Source organism: Pithys albifrons, chromosome Z (assembly GCF_047495875.1).
Source record: "Pithys albifrons albifrons isolate INPA30051 chromosome Z, PitAlb_v1, whole genome shotgun sequence".
Taxonomy (NCBI): domain Eukaryota; kingdom Metazoa; phylum Chordata; class Aves; order Passeriformes; family Thamnophilidae; genus Pithys; species Pithys albifrons.
The window spans coordinates 63,280,033-63,305,393 of record NC_092497.1 but is presented as its reverse complement, the minus strand read 5'-3'; the positions used below and the strand labels follow the sequence as shown (position 1 = coordinate 63,305,393).

General features: G+C 39.7%; 1 protein-coding gene across 1 annotated transcript in view; it reads right to left on the bottom strand.

The window, feature by feature from the left end:
- Positions 1-5,511: 5,511 nt before the first annotated feature.
- Positions 5,512-25,361, bottom strand: part of MRPS27 (mitochondrial ribosomal protein S27) — a 42,981-nt gene continuing 23,131 nt past the window's right edge. Inside the window, exons 5-11 of the mRNA XM_071581308.1 lie at positions 17,742-17,856; positions 17,164-17,242; positions 15,802-15,917; positions 13,521-13,623; positions 11,347-11,489; positions 10,100-10,255; positions 5,512-5,931 (exon numbers count right to left, since the gene is read on the bottom strand). Coding sequence (XP_071437409.1) covers positions 5,692-5,931; positions 10,100-10,255; positions 11,347-11,489; positions 13,521-13,623; positions 15,802-15,917; positions 17,164-17,242; positions 17,742-17,856 — 952 coding nt within the window. The 3' untranslated portion in view covers positions 5,512-5,691. The remainder of the gene's footprint in view (positions 5,932-10,099; positions 10,256-11,346; positions 11,490-13,520; positions 13,624-15,801; positions 15,918-17,163; positions 17,243-17,741; positions 17,857-25,361) is intronic.

Genomic DNA, 25,361 nt, shown 5'->3' with positions numbered 1-25,361 from the left:
TGCTTCTCACAGATCCTTATCACCTGATGTGGCTGCCAACAGCTCCAGCATTACCAGACCCAGTGTAAATGGCTGGCATGGTGGAATTTCACTTCTGATATCAGCTTCACTGCCAAAACACTGCCCTGATTTACACATTGTACTGCAGCTCAGCCCATCACCTGTGCTTGTGAATCACACAGAAAAGATAACTCAAATAGCTGGAACTTATGAATACAAACAAGATAAATACACATAACAATGCTTGTATGCACTAAAGTTACATCCTCGATACCTGTTAAGGTCCAGAAATTAATTTTGATTTAGCTGTTAGAAACCTCATATTATGTTCCCTCAGCCCACTGTGTTATATTATTAGCTTAAAGAGGTGAAGGTAAACTGAATAACTGAGCAACTTAAATACTTACTATGAATCCAGCTCCAGAGTGCAAGTCAGTATTTCCACAAAAAGTTTACAATTTCCAAAGATGAAATTATAGCAGCAGTTACCATGTGTAAGGACCAGAACAGGCCTGAAAATTTCTTCACCTAAATCCATTAAGGGAAGAATTGTCAGAATTTGCAATAAACAAGATATATTGAAAGCTGAATTTTGTCCTGATAATCTAATGATCTTGTCAATGGGTCTCTAATGCTGTTGCTGTGCATGGAGCATCTGCAATTTTGAGTGGGTTGAGTGGGCTTCAGTTTATTAGAATAAGGTTTAACAGTAGCAACAGAGTTAGTACTATGCAATTGCTAGCTGAGTTCAGTGACAACTTTGATTTCCATGGGGACTTTGATCTAGAGTAGGTTCGACAATTTACTATCCCATTTAGCATCTTAAGTTACTCTTGAATTAATGTTTTGTAACTAATACTTGACCTATACTTCATTCTGCACAGTTTTATTTTGAAAGAGTCACTGTCCCAAGTTCAGGTTATTAGCAGTAGTTTCTCTTCTGCAGTCAAAAAAGCTTTTCCTTGTCTCAGTGTTTCATATAATTAAAATTCTGGAAAGGTAAATTTAACCTTTCCACAGACATGCTCAAATACCCAAATATATTTTACAAGGTTGAATTGTAGTTTGTATATAAGCTGATTCAGCAAAACCCGGCAAAGTAGCATGCTGTTCAGTGCACCCCTTCTTGCACTCCTCAAAGTCAGTGGTGCAATTCCCTTTTCTAACTATTGATTCCAGCTTCCTGAGGAGGCAGGGCAAGAGAGAACACTTACTAACCTGTGCCCCAGGCTGTTTGCTGCCTATCTCAGCAGTAATTATTGCTTAGGTCAGAAACCACCTACCACCTGCCACTCCTCAACTGAAGCTGGGGAATATCATCCTTCTGGTCCTACAGTTTTAGGGTGACCAGAGAGCTCTGGGATGGACAGGAAAGCAGTTGGGAGAGCCCACTTATTGAGGGAGGGGTTTCTTGAAGCTGCAGCTTGATACCAGCACTGTGTATAGGACACAGCATCTGACCAGGTCTGAAAGTATCTTGTAACCTTATCTTGGCAAATGTTATCATAAATAGGGCCCATCTGCACAAGGCTTCTGGCAACATTTATTTTAGCTCCAAGAGAATAAATATGTCATTTTCCTTGTGAAAAATTAATAATGACCTTCAGCGTTTCGCTGGAAGTGTTTTGCCAGTAACACTTTTGGGAAGAAAAGTCACATATTTGGTAGCCTCAGCAGCAGCCTGTTTGACGTCTGCCATGGATTTGAATTGGGGTGCTGCTTTCTGAATTAAAGTGCTGCTTTTTTATTTTTTCTCTCTCCTAAGAGCAGCCAAATTCTTACCAGCATACCAAGCAGGCTTTGCATTTATACTGGTTTCTGTTCCTTTTGGCCAGTATTGCTGTAGGGTCTCTCCCACGTTTGGGAAAACAAGGGAGAGCAGTTAACACTGTCTGGCATGTTCTTTACCACATGTGTTACTGCAATCAGGTATTATTTGGGCTGCTTGTCACAGCTCAGTGACTGTGCATGCTAATGTATTGCTTATAGCAATGGGAGATTTTCCCCTGCCTTTAGCTATACAGACACCAGGACAATGAGTAGGGAAATTATTAAAAAACTTGCATGAAGATGCATTCCTGTAATTTAGAAATATACTGACAAAGGAGAAATGGCAATAGCTCTAATCCAAATCACAGGTGTGTTTTCTAATGAAAACAGGATGTGAAGGAACATTTCAGGGAGAGGTGATCCAAAAAAATGACAGTGTTACTACCAAGAAAGATTTTGGTTGGTCCCCTCCAAGAAATATTCAGCCACTCCCACTCACATAGAGAAAGGTCTAGACAGCTGTCTGAAACAGTACAGCAAGAACCAAAAACATTTAAAAAAGCTTGAGGATGTCTTAGTGAGGAAGTGCTTTCTGGGTTGTGAGTTTGCATCAAATCAAGTGCCAGGGAGTAGGGCTGTATGAACTCAGAGCTTTTTGTGTTTGTAGAGCGCAAAATTTTTTTTTATATATCCATATATACACAACCACATTCTTTAGCATCAGAGCTCACATTTAAGCAGTAGATCTAAAGTGGGTGTATGATTTCTCTGCCCTCCCCCTTCTAAATGTGGACAGCGGCATAACAGCAGGTGATGGCTACCATAGCAGTGCACACAGCCTTAGGCGTCTGGACAGAAGGGCCCAGTTTCAGCATAATTCAGCAAGCAAGTGAAAAATTGCTTGCATGTGCAACAAAATTTATGCAAGGGGGCAAATAGTATCTTAGTTTTCCTGGAGTGGGAAGGAGAAAAGCAGGTGAGTCAACACATGTTAGTTGATACTGTGGATTTTTCGTGCTACTGTGTTTGGCACACAGCTACTGTCCGTCTTCCTTAGAAGACAAGCATATGACTGAAGAGCACTAGTCTCTGATTAGCCTCTCAAAATTTGTCTATTTTATTGTTAATCCTGCTCAAAACCAGCAGGTAGGAAAGAGCACCAGAGAGTACCTTTCTCACTTCCCTCAAGCTTCAATTGCTAATTCATGTTTCCAGCATCTGGATACTCAGCTGTGTTCCAGTCTCTTGGAGAAGGGGAAGAAATAAGTGTCAGATGATTTATAGGAGGAATTTCAAAGGGATTAATAGTGACATCAGAAAAGGAAGCAGAGATGAGAATTGCTGGAGAATTCAAGAGGGTGCAAGTACACTTACTGAAAATGTGAGGATTTGCTAGGTGTGAAAACAGTTTGGGTAGATAGAATATTGGAAACTGGTTGCTGTTGAGACCATGATGAAACCCGGGGTGGGGAAGGGCAAGACAATAGCTACTGGAACATGTAGACATACTTGGCTGGGGCATGAGAAGAGAGGTGCTGGTGTGCAGCTGATCCAGCCGGAAGAAATGTCAGAAGGGGTTTCTCACGCAGAATGAAACCAAGAGGACAGACAAATGAGAGGGCTTGGCAAAAAATCTGACTAGTGACCTTAAGTTACAGTCTGGACCCTCTGCTGCAAGTCTTGTGTTTGGTGTCCTTCATCCATTCCCAGGAATCTGCTTTGCAGCCTGCAAAAATTTGACAAGGAAATCCCCTTCTTCCAAGAGTGGAGTGGGATATGGGAGGAGATGGGGGAAAAGGCAGAGAAAGGTTGTATCTGCACTGTTTAAAGTTCAGGCTTTGAGCTGTGCTCAGAGCATTCCAACCCACAGCGCCTGGAGTAAAACAAGAAGGCAACCTGTAATATTTATTAAACAGCCACTCAAAGCACTCCGGGTTTTTTTTTTGTATTGCTCTAACAGTTATGTCTAAAAAAAAGGAAAGGGGGTTAGTTCTGGGGGAAGTGAAATGTTCTCGGTGAGACAGCAGGGACACAGCAGCTGGCAGCTTGCTGGAACTCAATTAGCATTAGCAGCCTGGTGGATCTACCAGCGGAGCGGGGGAGGGTGGAGGTTGGGACAGAAACAGGCTTCTTGGGTTGCCAAGAAACAGAGGCCATGGAAAACCAAGGGGAAGTATGTCCCTGCCTGTTCTGACCTAGCCAGAATGGTGTCTCACAAGCAACAGCATCAGCTGCTGCAGTGGCGACAGGCCATGTCAGTAAGTAGGGTCTTAAAACCGTGGTGGTGTAGAGAAGATCCCAAAAGGTAATGTCAGTAGAGAGCAGCACTAGAGGAATCTGGATACAGGAGTGATTGTGAACTTTTGGAGTTACAATCCATGTTCTGATAATGAAGAACTGAAATACATGCTCAGGGAAGGGACACTACATTCTTCTGTGGCACCAGCTTTAACGAAATTGTTCTTAGAGGCTTTGACCTTCTACTCTCCCTTAAGGCTCCCTAACTTGTCCTAGTAATCAGAAAGCATTTAGATCCAGAAAGGAGACTTTTCACAAGCTGCCCAGGCAAGTCCACTGCTGGCCAAGCTACTGTATCATCCACTTACCTGGCTGAAGACAGTACTCTCTTACGGCAGTATGGGAGAAACTATGGGACTTGCTGACAGGATGGGGTGGAGGACCTTAGTGCCAAGTTGCCAAGTTCTTGGATGTGAAACAGCAATCAGGCTCTGAATGTGTTTCCTGGGAGTAATAAAGGTATCTGGTGTATATCGATGCTTACCCACAGTTAAATTCATGGATTTGCAGCAAGTTCTCACTGGATTTACAGTGAGTTTGTGAAGTGAGTTTGATCACTGCAAAACCAGACAGATGTATGATAAAACTGGAAATGCTTATGAGACCCTCTGGTAAAGCACAATGAGACAACAGTGCTGTTGCCATAACAAGCTGCAATTACAGCAGGGCTGTTACTCAGGTCTCCCTGTTTTAAAGAACCTTGTCCCACCCTGCACTGCACATGCTGCCTGCAGCTAACAAGATTCAGTGGTGACAGGGAATGTAAGCAGGGATGGATGCTGATGCATCACAACCAACACACTATGATTGTTTCCTCCCCTGCTATTTCCTTGTGCTCTTGTGAATAGCTGCATTGTTTTATGGATCTGAAGAATGGGGCACGGGACTGTGAAAGGAATTAGGTCAAAAACCTCATGAAACAGTGCTCAGAATATAAAAGGAAAACTGCACTGCAGTATGAGGTTCCTTGGTGTGTGCCGAGGTGATTGTGCATGTTTCTCTAGTGACCTTAGAAATGGAGCAAAGCAGCACTAGTGAGGTCAGAAATTTTTAACAACCTTGCAGGAAAGGCACATCTAAATGCACATACAAGTGCTAACTCACTAGGCTGAAACTCTTCAAGAGTAGTTTGAAAAACAGCCTGAAATTAGGCTTCCAGCTCCATGCATGAATTTTCCAGATCGGTTCGGAAAAAGAAAAAGCGCAATCAATATATGTTAATCCTCTTAGTGTTTGAAGTTCAGAGTAGCCAAAGCATTCTTTCCTGTGAGAAACCCCTACTGAAACAATTTGTGTTGGAAATTCTTCCTCTTCTTTTGTTCCTCCCACTCTCTAGACCCTTCATGACAGGCAAGCTACTACTCATCCCTTTGTTTCTTTGTGTTTTCTCTATCCCATCCCTTGACTGGCTGACACTGGGAGCAAAACACATCATATACAGGCTGAAGATTTCTAAACTACATGTGCTTTATTTCAGGAAACAGACAAAATGGGATGTTTAATTTGCATATAACAGTCACATATGGTAACATTTGCAGCATGATTGAAGTGAAATATTAATAATGGTGAGCATACTTCAGTTCACTGACAGAGGAACACAACACTGCATTCCTAGTTCCAATACTAAGCGGATGCTTTAGCTAGCTTCCTAGCTTCCATTTCCTGCTTAGCCTTTTCTCTAAACTCTCTTTCTCTCTCAGTGAGAAGCACTTGCTCTTCTTCCCACTCTTTCAGCTTCTGCTCATGTTTTGCAATGTCCTCCACTTCACATGCTGGCAGCTTTTCCTTGACAAGTTGGGTGGTCAGGCTTAACAGGCTTTCAGATTCAACCTTGCCAAGTGAATGCAGCTTGGAGTACAGCTCCTGTCATAAAAAGATTTGGTAGAAAGTGTGAAGGAGAGAGCGAGTGAATCACAAAATAATCACCTACAAAATACTTCTCTATAACCAATAAATCACTGTTTGCATTATTATTATTATTATTATTATTATTATTATTATTATTGTTATTATTATTATTATTATTATTATTATTATTATTATTATTATTATTATTATTATTTAGGCTATACAGGCCAGATAACTATTTATCACAGGAAAGTGTCTGAACTGTGGTAATTGGTACCATTTCTTTAAATGCTAACCTCAAGAAGAATATTTTTTGAGCAACAAAACTGAACCAATGAAGTTTCATTTTCATTAACTACTGAAATTCTCTTCTTTTCCAAGTTCAGTTACTTCATACTAACAAAGATCGGCTGACCAGTCAATCACAATAAATATAATCTAAAGACTTTGGTTTTGTGTTTTACCTCAAAACCAATGACATTATTTGGTCCATACTGTCTGCTATACATCCCTTTCAACAGATGAATGTCACTTTAAATGTTCTAACAGCATACTAAGTGACTTCCACAGGTTTTCTTCCCAAGTTACTGTGATCCAAGGAGATGACCACACTTATACAGACTACTCAACACTGTTAAAGCAAGAGACATTTTTCCAGGGTTATTACTAAGAATACTGAAATAATATTGAAACTAATAGCAGAGTAACTCAGAGTAACTCAGTAAGAAACTGCAGATTTTCTTTATTGAGCTTTACTTATCTATATTTCATGCAGCATAAAAACATTAATTCATTTAACATGATGAATCATCTCATCCAGTGATACTGTTTCTAGTTTTCTGGAATTTTTAGCCTAATGGCTCACTAACTCTCTGATTAATTGCCTTAGAAGTGCAGATATACAACCAAAGAGGAGATGACATAGCACTGGAAGATTCTTTATCCCTTGTTCACTCATTAGATACAAACATATTTTCAAGACTGTTGTTTTACTGAGCCCAGCACTTGCAGAAATTATTAAAGTAAGCACGTCTTCTAAAGGACATCCATATTTCTTCCATTTGTATAAAACTTCTTGTTTTGCATTGCAGGATAATGGAAACATGGGAATCATCCAAACAAAATGGCAGTTCTAGAGCGATGCAGATATCCAGACTTCCAGTTCCAGTTATCACTGAAACCATATGTGCTGTGCTGCTGGCCCACAGTGTTCTTCTTACCCGAGCTCATACTGGCAGTATCTGCAAAAGCACTTCCTCTCAGCTCCTGGCTGGAGGTTCTGCCTTGATCTTAGGCAGGAAACTATCATGTCCCTTCAGTCCCTCCACTTCTCTCTCCCTTGGCCAGCACAACTGCAGGCTTTTGTAGTGTTTTATCAGGCCCTTGAAGGTTTGAACTGGACACAGAAAAGATTAAAGATCTTTAAAATGCACATCAGAGGGGCTTGGGTATTTGTCTCTGTCCGTTTTTTGATTTTACGATAAAGAATGAAAACGAAGTCAGTGTCTTCAAAACTAATGGACGAAAACCAAACTCGATAAACTTACTTCCAGGTATTAGTCTCTACTTTGTCAGAGCTATCAGTGAAGTATACAAGGCATCAGTGAGAAAACTGAAGAGACATACAGCTTGCATTTGGGGAAGGAAGTTGAGAACTATGCTTGTGTTTACATATTAGGTATGCAGTTTACATGTAACTGGTTTAGATACCTAAGACTCACTGCTAAACCCTATCAAGGATGTGCTGAAAATGGTCTTTATGCATGGAACTTTAATAGTACGAAAATGAACTACAAAAAGGCAACGAACTGGAAACTAGCAGGTCTTGCCTCCTAAGCCATTATTGGTATCACTGAAGGTCTGAAATATTCCCTGTTCTTCTGTGATACGTCAGTAAAACTAAATTAGGAAAGCAGCAGGCTGTATGTCCTGCAGGTAGCAAAGGGCACATTCTTAAGTGGCTAAATCACTGATTTTTTTAAGCAGTCTCCAGGGCTCCTCATGCGGACAGTCAGAGAAAGTGTTCACAGCATTTATGTGACGAAATGTTTGCCCACTGATCATTGACACAGATGGGAGGAATTGCCTGACGAACACTTTACTGAGTAGTGAGTCTCAGCATATGGGATCTGAAAACAGGTAATTACAACACAAAAGACAGTATCAGAGTCTAGATTAGAGCTCTAAAGGCTTTATCTGGAAAGAGCCAAATATCCTCCAGTTCTCCTTGTTTTAGTGGAAGTGAAGGACATATATCCATATCTTTTAGGTTGCCATGGGTTTAGGTACTTCCACAAATGGCTGTCCTGAAGGTTGGTATGAGACACCGAGTCCATTTCATGGAATATCACGGAGGAATAAGTGCATGTCTGGAGCAAATTCATATGATTTTCCTTGCATTCTGAAGTGTATGATTTGTGAAAGAGAACTGGGCATGCAGGAGGCAGAAGCAATTGGTTTTGATATCAAGGAGAAAGACTGGGACATGCTGACTAATGTAGGGGTGGACAAAGTGCAACTGAATTGTCTTCAGCAGCAGAAGTCCAAACTCTGTGCTGAGGTTACACAGAAGGGGCAGATGATCTGTGCTGGGACATTAGTTGTCAATGCACACAACACCAGATTGCTTCCGAGCTGACACTTTCCCTCACACTTGCATGGAGTTCTAATGCACCACTCTGCCCTGTGAACTACATCTGTAAGTGTCGCAGGACTCAGCTGGGGAGAGTGACTACTGCTGGCCTAATGGATTTGAGAACAGTCAGAGAACTCACTTCAGGCTTGGCTGAAATGGCATTGTGACTTGAGAGCTCCTCTTCTCATTCAGAAAATCTGAAAATGTGGCTTATTGACATGTAATTACTGCTGGGTGCTTAGACTTCACATGAGAGCAGTGCCTTTCTCACATTCAGACTTTCCTGAAAAGACCTCAACAGTTAAGCTTTGGGACTGTAGTTTTTTGGGTCAAAGTCAGCACACTCACCACCACACCAGGGAATGCCTGAAAGGAGGATTCATTGTGGGAAGGTTGAAGTGAGAAGGAAACCACCCTCTTGACACTAGTCTGTCCCTAGTTTGATATTTCGGCCTCATGTTGACCACTTTGCATTATTTTCTTCAAGACTAGACAATGAGAGACACATAAAATTATCTCACTCTCTTCTTCAAACAGCACTTGTGTTTACCTAATTCACTGTAATCCATCCAGGCATTAATAACCACATGCTGAGCACCCAATGATTCCAAAACACGCTAATTAAAAGGTTCTAACTGCCTTCAAAGTACATTTAATATCCAAAGATTAGTGTCAAAGTTGCAAAAATGAAAACTAAAGAAAGGAAAAAGTCTGTGTGTGTTTGAGATAAAACCACAGGATACAGGTCTTTTAACTTTTGAAATTTCTTCAGAACAGTCTGTATCCAGAACAACTGTCCAAGGTCATAGCCGTCCAGGTGACAACAACAAGGAAAACTCATGGGCTATAAAAAGAGTACTGCTCCTGAAACTCTAAATCAGATGAGTTTCAATCTGGGGTATTTGACGTTTTCCACAGCACAAATCAGAGATGATAAAATAAAATGAGCTCATTATATAGCTGTGAGATGACCAAATAAAATGCACTCATTATACAGATGTGCCCTAATGAACAGCTGTTTTTCTTACTGTTACCATCAGCATGACAATCTAAAGATTAAAAAAAAGGTGATATAGCCTGACTTAATTCCCCAGACTGAAAGTACAGGATGCAACACTTCTACATAATTATAATGTACAAAAAAGGACAAAAAATTCAGGATGGTCTCGTGGCTATTACAACTTATTTTAACAAGCAAGAACCCACATAAGGTCAGATAATGGGTCTCTAATGACATAACAGTTTTGTGAACAGGAATTTTCATGAACAGGATTTATCATTTTGATGTATGAAAAGTGAAGATAAAATCCCAGCAGACAGACAAAAGATGAATGGCCTTGAGCATTTGCATCTTTGTAGGCTGCTGCTTCCTGTTTCAGTAAGTGAAAATGTAAGGTGACATCAGTTTCAAAAATGTCAAGTAGGACTCCTGATGCACTGAGGGGGTGTCAGTCTATGAGCCCACACTAAAGTCAGCATATAAATTTTCTAGTAAGTATCAGACAGATCTACTACAGCTTAGAATATTCAAACATATGAAACTCTTACTTTGAATCGATTATAGTACTCAGGTGCTTTAGACTGCTCTGTTTCTTCTGCTTCTGTGCACTGCGACTTCTGCTCTAATCCCTTGACTTCTTCACCAGCTTCTGGATTAGGTTTGGCTTCAAGGACAGACTGCAAAATGGTCTCCAGGGAATCAATCTGAACAATCACATTTGTCACAGTAAGCATATACAGTTTGGAAATACGATCTAAGTAACACAAATGTCATGTATTCAAACAACTTTATGAATTCCTTAATTTGTCCAGGGTTTGTAAACAGAAAAAATTACTTGCTTTAGTGTATTAAGCTGAGTTCTTTCAACTTGGAGTAAGAAAGTACCTTCAAAATTATATACCAAAAGAGGTAACTCAAAATGGTGGAAGTTGCAGATGTGACCCATCCTTGTACTGCCAGGTATTACAAAGATGCTTCAGAAAATAGAGCAATAGACAGCAGAACCTGATGAGCAGTGCCCTGACCTTTTGTTTGCCAAGGAAAATGGCACGCCATAGTACAGATGAGCAAAACAGAGGGTCCCATCACCAGGGACACCTTCTGGAAAAAGTACTAAGCAGAGGAAGTGAAATCTCAGTGATGTGTCTATGTTGTGGTCCATGGTGTGGTAGTCCATGGTTCTTAAGTCAGTCCTAAACTGTCTGAGTCCAGGATCAGTCTGATGGCCCCACAGTTCTCCTAAGCCTTAAGTCCCTTAGTGCTGACTTCATAAATGAACAGAATCTATCCATCCTCCCTGATGGAGGGCAGTACAAACCTAGAAATCACTCTGTTGTCTTTTTGGACCAGTACCACTCAGAATATCATCTCAGAGGGCACAGAATATAGAGAATTAGCCTTGAGAGTAAGATGATGGGGTATTTCATTGTCACTGCTAAGAAGCATGTCTCTGAGTGAGTTCAAATACTTGAGAAACAAAGGTGCCTTCCCATTTCCACAGACACGTCCTCCCTGCAACACAGAGCCAGGTGTCTCTGTAGGGAGGGGAAAGAGAACATACTCAAATGGTCTGTGGCAGTAACATACACTCATGGCCAAGGACATGCCAGTAGACATTATCACTGGCTCATCAACTGAAGCAGGGATTCTGCTACAAACAATACTTTTCCTGTCTTACCAAGGTCTCTGAAGTTTGCTGGGCATCTTCTCATTAGCAAAGCCAGAATTCACAGGTTTTACTGGATTTGACTTATGTGAAATTCTCTTGTTCAGTGGGTTATAGCCTCATACTTACAGCTTCTTTGCAGATTTTGCTGTCATCTGACAAGGAAGCCACATTCTCCATCACTTGCAAGGCTCTATTCAAATACCCAGGAGTCCACATCAGTGGCATCAGATTGTACACAGCTCTTAGTCCTTTATTCAACTCCACTTTTCCTGTAATAAAAACATACTTTAGTGTTACCACTTCAACACCTGAGTCTTGACAGAATCTACATGGGTTGGCTCTGGTTTTCAGACGTGAGAGCAAATGTCTTGGCCTTTGCAGCAGAAATAACACCCTTCTACAAAGTTGCTCTGATAGAAATGCTATTACCTTATTTTATTAAGGTGCCTTCTTTTTGCTCAACTTCATGGTTATTATGTGCTCATTTCTCATTCCTCTCCATTCCACCTCATCTAGAAATTTTATCCAGATGGAAATGAGACTAAGTGGCCAGATTTTCTGGTTGTCTGGCTTTGTAGTCACAGCTCTGAGAAGGATGTCTGAAGATCACAGACACATGTCTCCTTAGATTTCAGGGACTGACTATGGAGCATGTATAGTCTCAATTCCACTCTGTCACCTTTAGGCTTTACTCACTCGTTAGAGCACATGTTCTGGCTAAGTATACAGCTTAGTGTATCTGTTTCTGCTGGAGCTTCCTGAGAGAAAGCATGGGAGTCCTGCCAAAATGAAACTTTGGTTCTTGTTTCAGGACAATCTGTGCAGCAAGGTGTTCACTGACTTTAGCAAGACCTGTAATGTACTGTACTACTGACAATGTGGCTTTTCTTCTGACAGTAATTACTAGAGAACATGAAACTCCTGCATAACAGAGGAAACGCACATCATGTTGCAATTGATGCAATTTACAATGATTGTCACTCTACAGCTTTGATTTTGTCATTGCTGATGTAATAAATAATACCACTTTAAGTGTAGCTTATAGGAGTTATGTCCAAGTTTTAACCTAATTCGCACTCTGTCACAACACAAAACTATGAAACACATCTTACACTTCTTTACATGTAAGAGAACAATTTAGGAAAAGAAAGGTAGTAAGTGCACAGACAAAGTCTAATGGACCATGGCTAAACTAAAATAGCCGAGGTGCTTGAGGCCACTCTGTGCCCATAGACATCTTTCACTGTCTCAGAGGTTGGTTCCATTAGTGTTGGCAAGACTTTGGAATATGTGACATAACAGTAAATAGCTTTTGATCTACTGAATGTCAATGTCATGAAACAAGCACTACTGCTCACAGACAAGAGTGAAGTGCATCTTTGAAATCCATCCACTACCCGACCAATCAATATGACATCAAAAACCATCCAAGCTGAATGCCAACTGGACAGCAAAGTCCCTATTTGTATCAGCATCTCTACTGGACTAGAAACTACAGCTCTGTAGAAAATAATTTTCACACTTATCTCCCTTTTTGACTGAATATATGTTTTTTGTTTAGTAGTCATGATACACATGAATCAATATCCTAACTCTATCACTACATATCATATTTTGAAGCCACATTTAAGATTTACCCTCAACAATGCTCTAAGGGAACAACAATTTCCAATACATTGTAAATTAATTAATCATTTTGTAGGGAAGGCCAAAACCTATCTGCACTACATTCTTTGAAAGATTTAGAGGAAATTCAAGAATTACTTGCCCATTCCCCTTCCCTCCAATTCTGAATACATTCTGATGTAACTTCTGATTAATAACCCAACATTACCTATACAGTGAGTAGTAAATGTTCTAAAATAGTGTTTTTCAGTGCTCTCTGAACTTCCTAAGGTTTAAAGATTATTTTAAGACACTTAGTAACTAGAAAAATAGTCTATTGTCCATAACTTTGTGTCATGCAAATCTGTACTTTTGGGGTATTTTTTAAAATTAGTTTGTCAACCAACAAAAAATTCCTATGTTCTTTAAGAATCCCCTCTTTCTTTCAGCTGCCAATCCAAACCTGTAGGGAGCCCTAAAATTGGTTGTGAGGTTGCCTGATGAAGGGCATGCTACTCGAATCAGTACTACCCTCCAGGCTTACAAAACAGATTCACTCATAACTCTGGAATTGTTCTTCCACTATTTTTTTAGCTTTGTATTCTTCTTGATCACATCTGAATAAAGCAAAGATGGCAATTTAATTCAGCCACTGAAGACAAGAGGGAAAGATGACTGAGTGAGGTGAAACTTACCAAGGAACGCATAGCCATACAGCTGGGAGCTAAAACCCACAGTGCTACTTTGCTTTAGACCCGTAAGCACCAGCGATGCTCCAAGATTTCTCTCCTCTTCCCACTGCAAATAATGCAAACTAAGTAAGCATTCCTTAACAAAGAGAAACATAAATGCCAGTAGTCAAAGACAGCATGTGGCTTTCACCAGATGTCTTAGCAATAAAGTAAAGAATCATTAAATATGTCTTGTGTTCAGTTGCATGAAAAATAGAAATTACACCAAGGAACATCTCTCTTTCCAGAAGACTCTAAAATGTGAGGGGTTGACATTTTGCATGGAAGTCAACCTCTTTCAGGATAGTGGGATACACTGATTTGCACTGGCCAAGCTCTGTCTCTGTCCTGTATGTTCTACCACTTGTTTCAGGTTAATGTTGCAGGAGAAAAGTATTACATGGCTTCTGTACTAGAGCAGCCTCTTCTTTAAAGTATGTGCCAAGATACACACTCCACTATCCCTCACTAGAATGTGAAAATGCTGAAAGAAGAATACGCAGCTAGTGGCTACTTTGACGGCAAAATCTGCTCTGGGAAAAGAGCATATGCAACTCACCAAGATCCCTCTACGTCACAGGATTAGAAGTACAGCTTCTTTCCAGTTAGAGAGATGTACTGGCTGTCTGAGCCACACTACCAGTGATCGCTAAAGAGGGACGTAAGTATGTTAAAACCATGAGAGTAATGTGAATTTTCTTCAGCCATGGGATAGTACAGCGCATTTTTGTTGACCAGAGAAGCAAGTGAAAGGAGGTTACTGCAAGTGAAAGGAGTTGAATAACTCCCATGGCTAAGAAAATGAGGAAAAGGAAGCTATAAAAAGAAACAGATTGGAGGAAGTCTGATTCTCTTAACACATGGTTTTTGAGACAGGGTACTTGTCTTGCTGATTACTTTAAGAACTGAAAGAAATACCCTTGGTGAAGGGAAGAAGCTTTCTGAAAAAATCCTTGAAGCACACTGAGTCTTAAAATACACAAAAATTAAATATTCTGGTTTCATACACAGTTCAGAAATGTCTTTTCAAGTTGTGACTTTTTTGTGTGTCTCCATTCAAGTGCTACAAAAATTTGCATGTTATCATATGACACAAAAAACCACCACATGACAGCCAGGCAAGGTATTTGCCTGGCTCAGAAAAAAGATACAAGGGAACAGGGCTGTTTTGTGCTGAATTCAGCAGTCCAGGTGAGTGTTACAAGAAAATCAGATGCCACTGGAAAAATAGGGCTTTTAGCAGTCTAGGTTCTATAGGAAGCCAGCACATTTAGCTCCAGGAGCCAGAGAAACTGCAAGAACTTTATGTAAACACCACTGTAGTGGAAGGCAGCAACCATACTGATTATTTGCAACAGTCAAGGAGTAAATTTTCTGGTGAGAGCCAAGACCAGTCAAGCTTTCAGTGGTATGTACAAAGGCAGACAAATGGAAGCTCCCTATCACCACTTTGAGACATGCTAATGCCTAATACAGTCAGATTGCCCAAAATATAATTCTCAAAGTTTATAAATATTTCATCGGGCTGCTGGACCCCAAGACAGAGTCAAGAATCTATCTACAACAGGACATTGGGTGACCTATCTCACACCTTGGAAAAGGAGAATGGGATCTTCAGGAGTAGCTGAGCACTTCTGCTTATGCTACCTCTACTTTCCAAGTCAAACACAGAAAATTCGTACTGAGCATTGTGAGGAGTTGAGTGGTACTTTGAATGGTGTATACAACTAAAATACGATTTCACTGCTGTCTTTGGATGGGGTTATTTCAAAATGTGTATTAAGTAAGTCACAGTTATATAAATATGCTTGCCTTCAACATGTTTTAAGTTCACACCACCCTTGCTTGCACATTCAGCTTTCATGAAACTCTACATGTACTGACAAATACTTGTCTCTGCAGCAAGGATATGCAAACAACATGGATGAACAAAACAGAAAAAATCAGGTTTTCATCCCTCTGCTTTTCATATACTACCAGTGACCAAACATACTTGATTTCTGGGGAATGAAAGAGAATATCCAACACAGCAAATGCGCATCTCTTTTCTTCGGTGAAAACTGAAATTACAACCCAGTTGGGTAAAACCTTAAGGCACCTGTAGTATGCATTTTGAAAGATGCTTCATGTAAGACTAATGGAGGCTTTAAGCATTTTTCTTACAGTGCTATTGAATGCTTGTGCCAACCCACTGCACCAGGACACTCGGAAGCAGAGGCTTTGTGGCCAAGTGTGGTCAGCTTACCGTATGTTCAGACTTGCTTGCCAGGTACTGGTATAAAACATAGAGAGAAAGAAGCTGTGTTGATAACTCATCAAAACTTTCTTGGAGCATGATCTCTGTTACTACTGACATAGCATCTATGGAGAAAAACAATATATATTCAGCAGAGCTCCAAATACATAACTCCCTTTTGCACCCACTCATATTTACTCATGTTTTATTGCTGTATTGTGCTTTGAAATACTTAGGAAGAAAGCTTAACATTCCTTACAACCAGAATACTACTACAGAATTAGTCTTATTCATTTGGATTATTCAAACACACTGCAAGAAGGAAAAATGGCTTGAATAGCATGAAACTACACCAAAGGAGCTCCCAAAATCATCTTAGCTCTACCCTCTTCAACTGGCTCTTCTTTGCTCAGCCCTTCAATCATTAACATTTCAAAAAATTAAAGATCATTCTCTGTTCTTGTGTTTTGATTACAAACAAGAAAAGACTGGCTTAACTTCACAACCCTTAGGGGAAGAAATAATATCACAGATCACCCACAGCAGTCTCTGTATGCGGCAAACAATGCTCTGGAGGAGCTCCCCAGGGAGTTCCAGTAATACCCCCAGCCAGAAAAAATAGTTTGTTAAACAAAAGGCCTTGAGCCTCACACAGAAAAGAAGTATGGATGAAATAAGGGGGAATTCAAAGATGGGGCTGTGCTTCAAAATAAGATAAATACAGGTATAGATTTGCCACTTAGAAAACCTTCAAGATGAAAGCTTTCGTACCTTTCTGTTATTTGTTTTCACAGAGCTTTATGCAAAAGAAAGCTTACTGTAAGTCTACAGCACAAGAAAACCTGAAGTGAAATTAAAATCTTAAATATCTGTCATCAAATACAAGAGGTTTATTCATTTTGGTGTTTAAACAGTCAGTAGTGAAAGGTACTCCCAACATGTCAATTCAGTATATCCAGCTTCCTCCAGTGACAGACAGAAAGCCCAGACAAAGTTTATACACATACCTTTTTGAACAGCTAAATGTATGGAAGACAAACTCTAACAACATGCATTTTGATTCTAATAACACTTTTATTAGTTGTCACTAATAACTCCTAAAAGGCCATTAGCATGTAAGTCAGACTCGTAAAAATCGAGGAAAATGGTTTACATTTGGAACAGGATTAATCACAGTAGACACTGTGAACTGTACATATTTCAAAATTCTATGAGTAAAAACGTAACAGAAATGAGACATAAAAATGTAGAAAAATAGTTTAAAGGAAGTAGAAGGCATGTTTTACTGTGATTTCAGAAAAAATACGGCCAGTAGTTTTTGTTTCAAAGAGCATACAGCACAGGATGCACCACTAGTACAAATTTTCTTACCTTCATATTTCTTCTGCTTTATAAAATAATCCAATAAAATATTGAATGTAAAATTATCTGGAAAAATTCCATACTGAACCTGAAGAGAAGAATAAAAAAGTTCAGTGTGCAAATGTGCTGCTTAAATCTTCCCAAGCACAGTGCTAGAGGTATCAGAAAGACAGGACCACAGCACTCCACACTACTGCAGTGCATGGGCAAACAACAAGGAGATTAGCACAACACTGTGATGTCGGCCTTCTAACTTCTGATGGACTGGACTAGTTTCGGCATTTTATCTGAGTCTTTGGGACGAGGAATGGCATTGCCTGTCATGTTTTTATGCCTCTCCTCCATCTAGCATGTTTTAGACACCTATACTATTCAAAACCAAAAAGCTTCCCGGGAAAGAAGTGTACTCAGAAGATCTAGAGAGCTGAAAAATTCAAATACAACATCAATTTTTATTTTGACAAAGAAGTATCTGAACTTAAAACCACAATCTACAGGACCTGGCTGCAACAGGAATTCCAGTCTGGCCACACTGGTCTCAAAAAGCTGATCACATATATTCATGGTTTTTCCTTGGTAAAACTTACCTTGTTTTTTAACGTGTACAAGGCTTTGTCTTGAGCACCATATTTTAAACACTGTCTGATCCAGCTGTGGATGGTCCAGTCTCTCAAGTACCAGCAATTTGGACTATGCCGAAACCTAAAGCATGATAAATAGTTCAGGTAACGACTCTGTTATCACAGAAACAAATTCTGTCATCAAAAAACTGAGTTTCAAAACCCGACCATTCAAGAACTCAGATATCAATCTGTGTTTGCCTTTGCAGTCCATCATTGTTCTCTAAAGAGCTCCAGACAGCCCTTTCAAGTAAGAGAAACAAAACTCTGACACACTAATAGTATGTACAAAGGGGAATCTGATATTTTCACAAATGCGTAATATTTCAAACTTCTCACTTTTCAGAAAGTCTGTTTTTCTCCTGAGAAGGTGAATACCATAAAATAGCAGCTTGGTATATATAAGAAGGTCAGCTGAGATTGCTATAAATACTATAGTATTTTTTAACCTTGTCCTTGTGATTCTACAGCATCGTACTGTTGCTGGTCTTGTCAAAGAGACATGGCTGATGATACCAGCAAATAACAGAATTACATCAAAATATAACTGAGTCTGAAACTTCAGAGTTTGTGCAATCTGGTTTCTCCCACACTCTCTAACTCATGCCTCATTTCGCCACTTAAGAATTCTTTATGCCTCAGCACAGGTCATCCCTGGGCTGCCGCATGCTCCACTGGGCTTAGAAATCTTTGCTAGTGAGACAAACCTCATCCAAGGGAAAACTGCTGGAGAGTTCTTCCCCACCCCTCTTCACTGGTTTTACCTACTGTGACACACCTTATGTCATGGCTTCAGCAGTCTTCCCAGGCAACCTATTCCAATACTCGACCAATTAGCACGATTGAATACTTTTAAGTTCAGCCTCTTTTATTTCATCCTTATTCAGATATATGCACTTTGGTCTGTATTTGGTGAAGTGGTGACAAAAAGCACATGGAGCTTTAACTTTGGCAAACACTCAAACACCAATTAAGAGTTCGGTGTTAGGAGCTGCTGCCTTGGTCCTAGGCTGAATTTCACACCCCAGTGTGAAAAGATGCATGCAGTCTTTTTCTCAATTCAATCTGTATGCATGAAAAATGAGCTCAGTCCTCAGCACAGGACTGCCGCTTCCCGCAGAAAACGCCAGTGACTGAGCTGTGTTCATGTGCAGATGCTTGCAGCCCCAAGCCAAGCTGCAGCACCATTTAGAGGCAGGGTTGACTCTTCCATCTGAGTGAGCATGCTTTCCAGAACGTTTATCAGATTAACATGGCCACCAACTCTCTTCCCCCTCAGTAAATCTCTTGTCTGTTGCTGAGGGCTACACAGATGACCAAGCCTGGAAAAGTACTGCAGCCCAGAGAGCCTTCAGAATGAAGCAGACATCTGTGTCAAAAGTGGAGCTAAAAAACTACAGTCTAAATATATGGGTTTGTAAGTGGCACATGAAATCTCTCCATTAAATTAGAATTTAATAAAAAAAGGAAAAGCATGCTTTGAATATTAAATTACAAGCATCCATTTTGTTGCTGTAATTGCTTACCATTTTCTTCACTCTGGAGTTCAAATATTGGGAGCAACAAAAACATACATTTGCTTATAGGAAACATCAACTATGGGAATTTGGATTTAATCACATTTTGATGAAAAAAATTATGCAATTGCTACAGACTGTTTTACAAACACTTAAGAAGGGTCACTGGAACACCAGCACCCAGCAATGAAGCCACAAGCCTATTTTAAAGTTTCATTAAATAGTTAATATTGTTTAATGAGGGGAAAACAACAGACTTGTCTTTCAAAGAACATGACCCCGATGCTCTCAAATACTTAGGCCTTTCTTTTGATACAATCTTTGCAGAAGGAAAACAAGTATTAAAAAAACTAACCAACCAACCAACGACAACAAAAACCCCAATACCAAACCAAAACAATGTATGAGAAAAAAACACAACCAAAGGTTTTAAATGGTTTTGAATATTCATCTCTTTGCAGAGCTCTATTTAGTCTCTTGAATACTGCATAGTAAGAGAGCATTCCAATACCTCCAGCACCTTGGGATTGCTGTAGTATATATTACTGTATATATTACAGTACATATTACTATAATGATGAAAAGCTTCTACGTTTCAAAGTCAAATTGTGCTTGGACAGCAAAAGACCTAACAGGGATGCAATGCATTCTGGAAATGGAATGAAACTGATTCCCAACAATATTCATTGCTGGAATCAATATGCACAAAATTCAGAGGCATATGATAAAACCTCTTAAAAATCTGCACAACATTTGCAGGGCTGGGAGTGATTTGAGCGTGCATGTGTATACAAACCCACAGGATTTTTCATATATAATTACTGTATGTATGTATGTATGTTTCAGAGCAGGTCTCCACTGTACTAAATGCAAATCAAACAGCTTCTCAGACAAGCAGTTTTCTAGTTAACTCTAACAATTAACTACAAATCAGTTGCATGAGAAAGAAGAAAGGGGATTGGTGCAAGAATTCAATATATATGCATGCATAAGACCCCTCGACACTAGACACTTCCAGTAATCCATGATGTGATAGAATTGGAAGTGAAAGACAAACAACTATGCCACAATCTTTAATTGTTTCTGATCCATCTAAGGCCAAGATAAGCTCTGTCAATTTTACTAGCTGAGAAGCCAACAAAGTGTTTTTAAAGTAGACAAACCAACCAAATGTTGTGGCAGACATTTATATTTGAAATGGAATCCGGGAAAAGAGAAGGTTGCTCATCATTTTGACAAGCATTAACATCTTTCTCCTTCCCTTTGTCCACAATAACAGGATATAATTAAGCAAAGCAGTATGTCCAGGGACAGATGAAAAGACAAAAGCGAGTTAAAACTACAGAAAGCAGAGGATGCAGAATTAATTAAATAAAGGAGGTCTCTAGCAATTGCTGTGTATTTAATGGAAAAAACAAGGTTATCTTGCAAATGCCCGATGCTGAAATTCCTTTTTCTGAGAACTCATAAAAACCTGAGAAGCACAAGATTCTTTAATGTGTTCAGAAAAGACAAGCAAAATCAACTCTAACAGTATTAGGGAAGTTCTCTGTTGGTACACTTTAATGTTAATGGCTAAAGAATCAATACAGTCATCCTTCCAGTCATTGAACTGAGAACATCTGCCCTCACAGGAAACAAGAGGAATATCTGTAACACAAGAACTTCCTGAAATATCAAGGTCATGCTGAATCTAACAGCATACAATGCAGTGGTCTGGAATTCTCCTTATTTTTGAAAAGTTGTTCAACTGATGCAGTCCAGAGACTCAATTTTCACCAACAGTTGCTTTGTACTTGCAAAATGATTATAACTTGGAAAAATACAGGGAGTCTACAGCCTTACTACAAAGAAACCAGAACATTTTTAGCCAAGTGAGTACACTCTCTTGCTCACAAACTGGCCAGCACCTTGGGCTAAGAATGCATTGTCAGTTTACTATGTACGTATATATGTATGGCCTGGCTTCGTGAATGCAGATTTGGGAAGGGCTGTCCCCATGTGGGTGTGCCCCTTCAGCCTGCACAGTGGATTTTTTAGGTGAGGCACAGCGTTTGCAGAATTGGCCCCACCCTTTAACTCCTAAGGTCCACCTGCCACGGCCGAGTGAGCTTGGACAGTGACAGTGAAGTCCTTAGGACTAGAACCAGCAGTCCCTGGTATTGCCAGGAGGTCTTCCATGCAAATACTAACTGGGCCTGACCCTGCTCAGCTTCCGAGATCTGGTGTCAGGGTGGCATTGAACTGCCTGCATAAAGCCCTATTGCTCATTATTTACAACAGTGCTGAGGTACTCATGCTGAGTGAAAGAAATGGAATAATGGAAAAGTTTAATAGATGCTCAGAGTGCTTCATGAAGTGCTGTACTACCACAGCAAGCCTGACACTGCGGAAAAGCTCAGTTCCTTCCCTATTTATTTCAAAGGGCTTTCCAATCTTGTTTGGTTCCATCAAGTGGTGATGCACTCTTGTGCTGCTTTCACACACCTTGTATTCTTCTCAAGGGAAGTAATGCAGCAACCCTGAGAGCAAACAGAAGCACCTCTTGCTGGACCGTGTTCTGTTCTCTAGGTTTTCTTGGAGGGGAGTTCATTGCTTTGAGGACAGTCACAAATGAAGACAGTGAAGGAAAACTTGCTGGATTACAGAGGCTATCTTTGTGCAAGACAGTGTTTTCCCTCCTCCCTTTCCCTCATCACCTGTGAGAGAGAGTCCCTTTCCTTTTCCCACTTTTATCTGACCTAATGAGAAAGTACCTTGTAATGATCCACACATCCTACATTTCCCATTTCTCTTACTTCTTTTAGAACTAGAGAGAAATATGGGTCTGCATGTTCATGTGCTTTAATCAGGAGCAGAATGTGCCAGAGTTTTTCTCACTCAAAATTCTAAAAAGTCCTGAAGAAATGTAATGAGACTTAAAATGAATAAGTATAGTAACAAATACCTCTGCAAGACAGGAAGAAGCTCTCTCAAGGGAATGAATCCAGAGCAACACCACATTTTCTGTAAGTCACACAGGGCTGAGAAGCATCTTCGCAATGCCATGGCTTTTTCTTCTCAGGCACATTTTTTAAACTAAAGCACATAATGATCAAATGGATTCCAAGCAGGCTTAGCTTGGAAACTGGAAGGCTGTCACCCCAAACTCTCCTTTTGTTTGTCATTTCAAGCCACAGGACTTGGGGAAAATCATCTGCATTTCAAACAGACCCAGAGGCATTGCTCACATGTCAGTGTGAAAGGCAACAGCCCTGAAAAAACAATCATTATTGGACTGAAATTTGCTTTTAATCATGAACAGAAGTATTTTTCCATCTCTTCTTTGCCTGCATCCTAGCCTTCACCTTTCTTTGTATACACCCTTTCTAAAATTTCACATATAAACTTACCAGTCCAACAGGAAATACCTCAAGCATTAACTGTCTACACTCAAAAACAAAGGGAGCACTTTGCTTTTCTGTTAAAATAAACAACTCAAGTAGCATGCATACTATAAGAAATCAATTATCAAAAGCAGAAATAGGACAGGCTAAAAAATTCCATACGTCAAGTATAACAGAGGATAGTCTAATGCTGAGGCAGAATCTTACACACGTAGAGAAATGGTTTGCAGACTCCCTGGAAAAAAGCCCACAGAGTACCTATTCTATTTTAATTTTTATTGACTTTCCCTCATCTTTTATTTTGAACTAATTTAACTCAATTGCTTTGATGCTAAAATTAGTTCTTCTGAATTAGGTTCCCTCCATCTGCACAAGAAATGCATATTTCATGCACAGCATTTTTTGTTCAGAACTTGCACAGAGCTCTAACACCCCTGACGAATGCCTGACAATGGCCCCAAAAGAGACCTAAAATGACCATAAAAAACAGACCTAAATGATCAGATATGGAGAAATTACAGTACAGAAGGACAGTCAAACATCAAGGCTGAACAGGAGACTTAAATGATCTTTTTAGTTTTAGGTCTCGTTTCATATTATACCATATTTAGGTTATATTTCTGTTCACTCCAGTGTTACATGTTTACCTTTTCCTTAACCCTTAGACTTGGAACTAGAACTAGACTAGACTAGAACTGGAAGAGGAGTTATTTTGGGTCAAAGTACATACTACACAGCTATTTAGGAAGACTCAGGGTATCACCCTGGTAACCACACTCTCCCAGCAACTGACGGGAGAAAATTAACCATTCCCTAGTCTCAGAGTAGCCATTGCATTGCTCAAAACCACACTCGTGCACAGAGAGCTCAGCTTTGCAAAGTCCCTTTCTAGCATTAACTATCACATAGCAATCAACCATATGGCAGCTAGGATGTAGTTCATCCTTTACTGACCTAGTTACTTTGACAGTTTTTACTGTTGCTTTAATAAATGACATGCTGAATTTCTGATACAAAAAGCATTTCTGCCCACTGCTGTCAATCTCATCTATCACTAAATGCTCTTCCTCCTTTTGATGAATGTCAGGCACTTTTGTGAATAAAACATAAGGAACGGCCTTGTTATGCTACAAGAAAAACAGTATCATCAAACAGTTGCACAATCCTAGACAGATGTTAAAAATTTCAAAGTAATGTATAAACGGACAAGTAGGTTACAGCATCATGAAAGAAATGTGTTGTTTATACCTAAATGGATGCAAGAACCACCACAAAATAGTAACACAACACTTAAGGAGCCTAAAGTAAGGTTTGAAGCAAATTACTGGTATTCCTGGTATTCCAATAATTTGAAGCAACTTCTAGTATTCCTGAAAAATACTTCCAGTCCTTCCATCTAGAGGCAGTGAACAAAGCAGAACTGCAGTGGATCTGCTCTTCCAGCCTTTTGCTAGCAGGCTACACCAAGCAGCCTTGAACTCCTCTAGAATCGTTTGCCAAGCACAGAGGAGAAATACACCAAACTACTCAATCAACTTCAGCATCCCATGGGGTCTTGTTAAATGTTTAAAACCTTTATTCTAATTAGTTTATAATCAGACTGAAGAAGCAAAGCCAAGGCTCAAGCAACACATAGTCTGTACACTCTTTGTCCCTGGGAAAATGGTTCCAGGCTGTGTTTCCTAAAAAGCTTACACTCCAGAACTATGCACTCTCAGGAAGCACATGATTGGAAGTTCACTCCTAAGAATACAGGTTAAGATTTCTTCTATGTCACCTTGGTTGACCACACTCTGCATGCCTCAACCTGAGGTTTCTAGCTAGAAAATAAAGGCCTTAACATTTAAAAATTCAGTATCAACACAGTTCCTTGCTCACTAAAACTGGCCATTTGGATGTCCACAGCACAAGCAGTAGATAAAACAACATTGCTACCAAGAAAAGGTGGTGATGCCTGGTTTAGTTTCATGCAGAAAATAAGTTTCTTGACATTCAGATGTTTTATTTCAAATGCAAACTGTAAAAAAAGCACTCCCCTTTTTTTGCTTAACAGAATGATGAGGTGAATTGCAATGAAGGAAATCAAATAAACAACTCTTTGATCCAGTGTTTTTATTTTTCTCCTCTTCCTAGGATAACAGAATTACCCACCACCCTTCAGGTCTCCCACTCCTTTTAAAAGACAGAAAAAAAATCCAATTTTCTTGTCACACGCATGAAGAATCCATACTACTTTCACCACAACAATGAAATTCACTCAAAGAGCAACAGTTAATGAAAAAGAAAAAGTTGTGTCATAATAATAACAATAATAAAAAGCCCAACATCTCCTTAAACTATTGACTGACAAGGACATAGCTGTTTGTGACAAATACTTCTGGACTTACAGGTTAAATGACTGGTTTTCAATATAAATGCCATTAATATCTAGTGATTGTATACAGAATATTATAGGCTGAGACAAACACAAGGAACGATGAAGTGAGCTGCTGCCATAGTGGTTCTGGTAAGATACTCTCTAGTGCCCTTCTTGCCCCCATGCAACTACAATAAAGCCTGATTCGAAACCAACTTAATTATGTCTTTTCCTGATATCCTGGCATACAAACCCATGGAGAATTAGGAACCATACAACACACTACATTTCTTGCTTCAGGTAAATTTTTTTAATCACAGCAATTTCT